Raw genomic sequence first — 9,846 nt, forward strand, 5'->3', positions numbered from 1 at the left:
TTGCCATTTTTATTATGATGTGTCTTGGTGTAGGTATGTTTGGGTTTACCTTGTTTGGGACCCTTTGTGCTTCCTATACCTGGATATCTGTCCCCTTCTTTAAGTTTGGGAAGTTTTCAGCCATAATTTCTTCAAAGACATTTTCAATCCCGTTTTCTCTCTCTTCTTCTGGGATCCCTACTAAGTGTAGACTGGCATGCTTTATTTATTCCATAGGTTTCTTATATTGCTGCTGCTGCTTTTTTTTTTTTTTTTTTTTTCCATTTGGCTTTGTTGTTCTGACTGGGTGATTTCCATTATTCTGTCTTCTAGATCACTTATTCATTCTTCTGCATTATTCATTCTGCTACTCATTGCCTTTAACTCAGCTTTTGTGTCAGCCATTGAGTTCTCTAATTTTTCTTGGTTCCTTTTTATAGTTTCAGTTCTTTTTTATAGTAATCTGCATTTCTATCAATAGTCCTTTCTTAACTCCTTCAGTACTTTCATAATCTTTGAACTTGATGTCTGTTAGACTGAAGAGGTCTGTTTCATTGTTTGTTCTTTCAGGGGAATTCTCTTTAACTTTTAATTGGGAGTGGTTCCTTTACTTCTTCATTTTACTTATATTTCTTTTGCTCTATGAGTTTAGGAGAAACAATTATCTACTGTGGTCTTGGAGGGCTGTTTTTATGTGGGAGCATGTTTGTGCACTACTTAACAATGGCTCTTCAGCTCTGTGGCGGGCCTGGACTTCTTCTGCAAACACCCCCGATTGCAGTCATAGCACACTCCAAACCCTTCAGGCTTTCTCCGCACAGCCAACAGCAGTCCTCTCCCTAGCTCTGTCCTCTAAGCCCCGAGTTTCAGCACCCAGTCCCTCCCCTTACCAGCAGACACAGGTCTCAGGCTGGGGTGCACAGGGTAGCAGTACGACAGTCTGTGCCTGCCACAAACTGGTTGCTGCACTCTCACCTGAGCCTCTGAAGATCTCTTTCTGTCTCAGCTGATATGAGGGGACTTCCCAGGGTGTGGGAACCTTTCCTCTTTTTAGCTCCCTCCCAGGAGTGGAAGTCCCATCCTGCTTCCTCTTTTTTTCCCCCCTTCATCCTACCTGGTTACGTAGAGCTCTTTCTTGTCCTTTCAGGTGTTTGAGGTCTTCTGCTAGTGTTCAGTAGGTGTTCTGTGAGAATTGTTCCATTTGTAGATGTATTTTTGATGTATTTGTGGGAGGAGGTGTGTTCCATGTCCTTCTACTCTGCCATCTTGATTGGCGCCTACACTGTTTTCTTATCCTGTTTTATTAGCAAGATTTCCAAAATATATAACATGTAACCCTAGAGTGATTTTTTTGCCAAAAGCACCGTCTTTGTTACTAGATGAAATAGGCCTACACTGTTTCCTATTCTTCTAAAATAGATTAATGCAGTCTAGAAACAAAGTTGAAGGTGGTTCTTTCTGTTCTCCCTTGAACTTAGGGTAACCTAGCATAAATGAACTCTAAGCAGCCAGACACTGCTTTCTCTTCTTTGGGCGCCACCATAGTTTCCCTAAATGTCAAATTAAAATGTACCTTTTCTACATCTGAGAGAATGTGTGGAGACTCCTACCTCTTGTTCCCCCTTCCCCCGACACACCCTGCCTAAGAACTATCTTAACTTCCCTAGTTCAGGGTGTAGGTATATGCACCTTCCTGTACTTCCCTGCATGCCTGTATTTCCTTCATTTTTTCTGGTTTTATAAGTCCATCTTTCTTTTCTTCTTTGACTAATTCTGCTTATCTTTAAATCTCAGTTAAGTATCACTTTCTGAAGGAAGTCCTCACATCTCCTTATTCTTTCCTAACATGTGTCACAGAGTTTTCTATTTATTTGTGTAATTATTTGTAAACATTGTTTTCCCCAGTTGGACTATAAGATTCAGAAGGGCAGGCCAGGTGTTTGTTTGTTTGTTTTGTTTTGTTTTTTTTTAATATTATTTTATTTTATTTTTTTTGGGGGTACACCAGGTTCAATCAACTGTTTTTATACACATATCCCCATATTCCCTCCCTTCCAGGTGTTTGTTTTCACCCTGTTTTATCCCAAGCACCTTGCACAGTGCCTGCCACACAGTGGACCCTTGGGAGGTCTTTACCGACTGACTGCAGAGTCTCAGGAGAATGCAGCATGTGGGCATTGATGCTAATATTTAAGTACTTTCTTATAGGAACCCTAAATAAAATGCCTCTAGTGGTTTTATTGTATATTCATTATAAGAGGTTTAATCTGCTTTTCAGCCTTTCAGTGGATTTTATGATTATATCTTATAATTCCTAGACTTCCAGTAATGAAATAGAAGTTTTGTAAATAATGTGTTTTTGTGCTTATGAAAATACTTTATTTAATCATTCAGTTGACAACCATGAATCATTCATAATTTTGTATTGTCTGCATTTTCATGGTTTACTGAGTGGGAATATCACTTTTCAAAGAATATCATCTTAAAACACAGCAATGGCATGTGCTGTTTAAAATCTATTCTGTTTAATCTGTCCTCATGTTCATGCTTTCCTGAATTTAGATATTTAATAAATCTGAGACATATACAAATTTATATGCATTTAAATAATATTGTTTAGTGTATTTCTTGGCCTATACTAATATCCATTGAAGGCAGTCTTATTAGTTATTAGTCGTTCTACATTGACATGATTTTAACTTTTATTTTTTTATTACCAAAAAGCAGTATGGTTTTGAGAATGTGATAGTACATGTTTTGCAGGGGAAAGTAGCATGAAGTTTGTTTCTTTCATATACAGATCCTGAGATGGAAAATGAAGAACCATCCTCTGAAAATGATTCTCAGAATCAGAGTGCTGAACAGATTGCGTCAAGTTCTCAGGAGGTTGATTTGGTTGATCAAGAGTCTCCTGAGGGAAGTTCTCTAACCTCTCACCCAGAATCTTTATCTCCAGCAGATACAGACAATGCTGCAAGCATTCCTCCTTCTGAACAGAATTCTAACCCCACGGAAAACCATGAGACTACAAGTCTAGATGGTGAATGTACAGATTTAGATAACCAACTTCAAGAACAATCAGAAACTGAGGAAGATTCCAATCCTAATGTAAGCTGGGGTAAAAAGGTCCAGCCTATAGACTCCATATTAGCAGACTGGAATGAAGATATAGAAGCATTTGAAATGATGGAGAAGGATGAGCTCTGACTCACTAAAGTCTACCTGGTGGTAGGTATTTCAAAAGAAAAGGTAAACTGTGGTTAATAGACACCCTGATACTAAGCAGGCTCTCTCATGGGAGGCTTTACGTATGGTGATGAGCAACCACGTTCTGACTGGGAGAGTGAGTTATCATAGGAATCTGGAACATGCTGTGTTAGAGCTGACCTTGTTTATAACTGTCCCATCAAAAATGCAGACTCACAGTTTCAGGTGACAGCATTGCACCACCCTGCTGCACCTCAGGCCAGGAAAAGATTACTGGGCATTCCTAGGAACCAGATTTCTGCAGTCTCTAGATAGTAGACAAGAAGCAAATTCAGCTAACTGTGAGGTAGGGAATATGAATTTGTACAGCTTTCTCATTAAAGGAAGCTCTCAGTTTTCTTGATTTTGGGGTTAGCGTGTCTTCAGGGAAAGCACATAGGACATTGTGGGGATTCTGGTTATGCTGCCTTCACAGAAACACTCAAAGCGACCTGAGCGGTTGCGAAGCAGACACATTCGTGGTGGAGGCAGTCTTTGCTTGTCAGTCTCACTTGTTTCATTGTGTGACATGAACAAGGTTTTTCCCCCTCTTTAGCAGTGTCCTTTTCATTCAAACCAAAGGTGAAGCCAGTGTACTTTCTCAGTGAGTTCTCTGCATAAAGACTAATCATTGGGACCAGGTAAAAAGGTCATATAATATATTGTGGAAATTGGTTACTTAATACTTTTGAAAAATGGAGCAAGGGAGAAACTATAATGTTGCAATATGAACTTGCCGTTGGGCCTTCCATAGGGAAAGCTGTGACTACTCTGAAATGGAGCTTAAAGTTATATGTTTGTAGGGTAAATTATAAATCTTTTCCAGTTCATTTCTTTGGAGGTGATTACCTCTAGCCATCAGCCTTACTCCATCCCATGTTGAGTATGCATTTTGAGCCACAAGGCCTGTGTTGCCAATAGCTGAATACATTTTGTTCCATTTTTCTATCTTAGGGAGCCATGATAAAACTGTGGTAGTGAGCTAAAAATTCTGGAGTAACTACTATTTTTCCTCCTTTGAAACTATAGTTTCTAAAGTTGCACCTAAGCAGTCTGTCACATTTTCTGTTGAATCATGGTTTTTACGTTTGCTTTTTTTTTTTTTTTTAAAGCGAATATTCCTTCTGATATGGACTTGAAAATTAGTCTATGGTAACCTGTGTAAAAAACACAGTAGCAACTAACATATAGCCATATAGCTTAATGAGAAATTTTTTCCGTGTGTGTGTGTGTGTGTGTGTGTGTGTGTGTGTGTGTGTGTGTGTGTGTGTGTGTGTGGCAGTCTGGTGCTGGCCACATTTAAGTTTTAAAAACTGGTGTTAATGTCTGTAGGCAGCCCTGTAATTGAAATCATGGCTTTACTCATTTTATTTATTTTTTTAAACTTACCTGAATCAGTTCTAAAGGAATATTTGAAACTTAATTTCCTTTTTCTTTACCATGACATTATATAATAACCTTTTTTCTTAAAACACAGTTTTTGAGGTACTGATGAACTTAAAACTGTATATGGAGCTGTTAAAAGAACAGCAGTGCTGTATTGTAGTTATGTATATTCATGTACAGTATGTCTTAGATCCTGGGTAAACATATTCTTTTATAAGGGGATAAACAGCTACTTTCAAAAATTCCAGCTAAACTTAATTAGGTCAGTGAGTAATAAATCTAATAGGGAATTCACTTTGGGGGGGGAAGAGTAGTATACAAGACCTTTATTGGCCCTTAATTAAACCTGACACCAAAAATGGATATTTTTAGTCTCTCTGCATGTGAAATTTGGTGTAAGAAGATAGAACTATAATACATACAGTATACAGAAGGATAGGCATAGTGTTTTGTTCATCTTAATTGCAAAGCTGCCAAAATAGCTGAAGCTTAATTACTTGACTTGCCTTGATTTATAGGACTGGGGCTTGGAGAAAAGGAGCAGATGTTCCTTCAAGACTGGGATTACAGAAGCCTTATATACATTAATTTGATTTTCTTTTTGTAGCTCAGCCATTGTTGTCTAAATCTAACTTTTCTAAGTTATCAAAACAACATAATTTTATTTCCAGCAGAGATCTTATGGCATACAAGGAAAAGCCAGCTTACTGCCACTTACCCTTTCTTCGGCCATTAGGGGGAGTTGTTGCCATTCTTTGTGGTTTAGAAGCAAATTGTTGGCTTGTTTAGAAAAAGGAATCCTTAAAAAAAAAAAGGAAAAAAAGAATTTAACAAATTATACGTAACATCTAGAAGGAATTATATTTGAATTTTCCCAAGCTAAGAAAGTATAATGTTCAGCTTCAAAACTCCAGCATTGTCACTGACTCTCCATTCTTAATTGACATACTGCCACGAAGTTGTTTTTGAGTTCATTAAAAAATTTCAACAGCATTAGGCATTTAAAAGAATGTTTTGTTTTTTAAATACCTTTTATAGCATTTTATTTACTTTCTAAAAATTCAGGGGATTCTGTGTGACCCTGAATTTTAGAAACATCTGGTCTACCTCAGTTAGATATTGACTGCATAGAGATAGAGCTGAAGTGATCACCACAGCCATAAAATTGATTCAGAAGGATTTATACAATGTTTACAAACCTGGAGTAAGGATTTTATCTGAAAGTTAAAAGTTAGATATTAGAGAAAGTATTTAATTCAGGTATTTTCAAGTTTTAAAACTTCACTTGTTTACCTATTAAAAATAGAGTTTTTTCTGTTTAGGAAGGTCCATTAAAATGATATACCCTAATTTGCAGTGCTTTCCCCATGAAGTTTTAGGTGTGAAAGAATTGTAATTTACCAGATATGTTTGGGATGGAATATTTTGTTGGGGTAGGTTGTTTTTTTTTTTTTTTTTCTTTTTAACTTTTAATAGGCTTCCAACAAGAATATAGTTGTTTCAGAACAATTTTTTTAACATTATATTTTCCCTTTTTCTCCACTGTGTTTGAGGGTAAAATGAAAAATTGTGCACTCTGTGATTTTTAACTTCTCTAATATACTCTCTTGAGACTTAATTTAAATTACCGTCATATAGCCCTTTTAATATAAAACCAGCATTTGTTCCCTCACCAAACCCCATGCCAAATTCACCATAAAGAAAGCTCAGCGTCAGTAATTCAAATAGTGCTTATAATTTTAGAGGTGGGGCACGGGAGCATTTAGTAAATATTCCAACCGGTCGTTTTATGCACAAGGCTTCAGTCAGAACATAGAAAAAAAACATTCTGTGAATGAAATATTGTATGTTCAGATTTTATAAAAGACATTTTTAAAAGCCCAATTTACAGCCGTATATTTTCTTATGATGTAATTTATGAAAAAGATGTCTGTACTAACAGGTGCTGTAACACTACTGTTGTTGGATTTTATTGTTTGGTGATAAATGTATACAATATTTCTAAGGGAAACTATGTACTGTGATGTAAAAGTTTGGGCAAAATGTATATAATCCTTGTATATAATTGTGTATTTGATTATAATTACTGATTGTAAAGATTTAATAAAATATGTAAATATCCTGGTCTAGTTTTAATTTTAATTTTTATCATCACTTTGCATATCTTTATACTTTGATATATTTAAATTTTTTCACCACTGTCTTCCCTTTAATTTTCATTTTACCCTAGGAGAGTAAATTTGGGGGACAGCTTAGAGTATAGACATGCAAACATACACTGAACAATTCTACAGCTCAACTAGGACCCTCAGTAGAATTAGTAATTCAGTGTCAATATTGGTAACGTGTTTATGTTTTGAGTTTACTAATATTTAATAAAATCAGTTGTCCTTTTAATATTGTCATCGAGAATAATACTGACCTCTCCTGTTAATTCCAGTGAGACCATTTCCTTTAGCGGCTGCTTTCAGATACTGTGATACTATGTTGTTCATCTGTACTGTTCCAGGGTCTCTGAACACAGACATCTTGAAAGATCTGCTAATAATCACTATTATTTATTGATAATTGCTTTCTTTAAAGATCAGCAAACTGAGAGTTGAACAAGTTCTAAGCATCTTATGTAAAGTCCCACATTTGGTGCCTGGTCAATGGAATGGGAGTCCTGGTTTATTTCCAGAGCCTATGCTCCTTCCAGTGTGCCATCCTCTCCCTTCCTTTCTCAGTCCTTCTCACCCCCTCCTCCCACCCCCATTTCAGTATCTGCTCACCTTTTGTTCAGCCAGTACTTTCCTACCTGACCACTTTTTCCCAATCTGGGATTGAAGTTTAGAAATGTTAGGATCCATTCTCACGTTCTCAGGGCATTAATTCCAGTCTCAGCTTGCTTCCATTCCTCTAGGACAGAGCTTTGCTATTTCAGGAAGAGTTAAAGGATCCAGTAATATCTCTCGGAAGATTTCAAAGGGGAGGTTGCTTTTCTTTTCTGGGTAAAGCAAGCTCTAAGAGGTCTATCTACTAAGAGAAGCTAAGTGATTTAAGGGTTGAGACTAGTAAGTGTCAACATCTACCTGCTAGGAAGGCTTATACTTCTCAAAGCATTGCTCTTGACTTACCCTAGTAAGCTTGGAGGTCTGTAGTTTCCATCCATCCTCTATGATGAAGTATGGAGGCCACTGATAGAATCCTGGGGATTCTCTTAATCCATAAAAGAATGTACTTATCATCCCAGATGATGGTGGGAGAAATTCTTAACTTTAGAAGTCCTATGATGTGTTAGAGCACATTTCTGCCCTTGTTTCAGTCTCAGCTGTCTAAGAAGTGGTACTGTCTTAAGAAATAGCAGCAGTAGGTGCTATTGAAAAAATACTTTGGATATAGCAGTAGGATGGATTTCTTAAAATGAAAAGATTGGAAACCTTCCTCACAGGGTTAAGGAGAGAACCAAAGTCCTTAAATAGGCTAGTCAAAGACAGAGGGACGTAACACCAAGGGACTAGCTGCTACCTTCCACCACCATCACTGCCACCACCCTGGCGTTGGAGTTTTGCAGTAACTGGAGGCACATCTTACACAGGAACCCCCTACTTTATCTTTTCCAAATTTCTAGGAAAAGCCATTGACCTTAGATCAAGAGGCAACCTGACAAACACTGCCAGCTAGCTTGTCCTAAACTCCCTTTTCCCACTCTCCCATCCAGCTTCCTCCATTTGTAGAGTAGATGAAGTTCTCAAGGCAGTTCCAGACAGCTGCTACATTTAGGACTAATCTGTTCATTCAGCCACTCTCCTGTCTTACCTGAGGTCTTAAGCTAAGAGACTTCCAGCCCCAATTATCTTATATTAATATTTAATAAAATATATAAATATTTTTAAAGCCCTGTGATTTTAGTGTCTAATCATTACTTTCAACTTAGTCTTGTCCACTCACTTGGATTGTTCTTCAGGACCGCCAATCAATCGATCTTTCCAGTCTCTCAGAATCCGTTACCCCTCCCATGGCCTCAATTCCCCATTTACCCACCATTAACGTCTCTTCCTCTTTTGAACAAACTTGCCCAAAACTTTAAATCTTATTAAACCCAACTACTCACTGATTTGCACCTAAATTTAAGTAGCTGTTGGAACTGGATGAAATCACACCATCAGGCATCACTTTAAATCATGAACAGAAGTCTCAAATGAGACTCAATACCTCCCACAATTCCAACCACATTTCTCTAGCTAATTTATTTTCCCACTCTGAGATGACAGCTTCACACCACCTTTCTTTTCAAATATCCTATACTCCTCCCCTGTCACATGATAACCTCACTACATATATTTCATTGAGAAAATAAGATGCAGATAAGAATGACCTCAACTTCCACCAACTTCTTTACCTACTGGATCCACATGACTTGTATTTGCATTTATTTTGGTGGAAATTTCCCTACACATTCTAGGACAATCACCCACTTTTTCTACTTTGATAACTGGAGGACGGGAACCCCCAGACTCGAACTAGATGTACTAAGAAATAGAAGAATCAGGCTGCTAGACTCAACCACAAAGGTGAAGGAATTCTCACCCACTCCTGCCTTACTACTCCATCCCATATGTATATTCTAACCCTGAAGGGAGCATCAAATTATCTCCATCACTGGGAGTTGTGAAAATAAATATCAGACCTGATACATACACGGGGATGCCTCATTCAAGATCCGGAAATCTAAGTCTCCCCCAAACCTACAAGACACAGATTTAGACTCCTTTCTTTTCAGAGAAATCGGGAAATAAAATATTCACCAAAATTTTATGTAACAAGCTCTTATACTTTCCATCAGTTTTATTTTTACTGCTAATAGCAGTATAAGTTGGTTCACTCCTTTTAGAAATTAACTCAGCAGTATACATTAAAGCCTTAAAATGGTTTATTTCCTTTTAACTGTTATCGATTACTAGGAATCTAAGGAAATAGAGGGACAGATACAGATTTCCATCCTAACATTGTGAATAAGAGAAAAAGTTTGGATATAATATAGATGTCTATGGGGTAAAGATTAAGAATGGTATGGCACATCAATAAGAATAATGTACATTCATTAAAACGGTGTTTATAAAAAGTTGTTAATATCTAAGAGCATGCTCTTCAATTCAGATTAGTTGAGCAAAGATTAGTTGCCTTTCCTATTCGCCATGCACTGAACTAAGCTCTGGGAATAAGGTGATGTTGAACACAGTTCCAGGTCTTGTT

At 37.2% G+C, this 9,846-nt stretch overlaps 1 protein-coding gene across 7 annotated transcripts in view; it reads left to right on the top strand.

The window, feature by feature from the left end:
• The window catches only part of EDEM3 (ER degradation enhancing alpha-mannosidase like protein 3), a 79,097-nt gene extending 72,362 nt beyond the window's left edge, over window positions 1-6,735 (top strand). For 4 of the 7 annotated variants that reach the window (XM_057727317.1, XM_057727318.1, XM_057727323.1 and 1 more), the window contains one exon: window positions 2,780-4,479. In XM_057727317.1, the coding sequence (XP_057583300.1) occupies window positions 2,780-3,186 (407 nt within the window). In that variant the 3' untranslated portion in view covers window positions 3,187-4,479. Of the gene's footprint in view, window positions 1-2,779; window positions 4,480-5,129 lie in introns of those variants that run through there. The other 3 variants (XM_057727316.1, XM_057727319.1, XM_057727320.1) reach the window with 3 other exon arrangements.
• The last annotated feature ends 3,111 nt before the right edge of the window (window positions 6,736-9,846 follow it).

Source organism: Hippopotamus amphibius, chromosome 3, assembly GCF_030028045.1.
Source record: "Hippopotamus amphibius kiboko isolate mHipAmp2 chromosome 3, mHipAmp2.hap2, whole genome shotgun sequence".
Taxonomy (NCBI): domain Eukaryota; kingdom Metazoa; phylum Chordata; class Mammalia; order Artiodactyla; family Hippopotamidae; genus Hippopotamus; species Hippopotamus amphibius.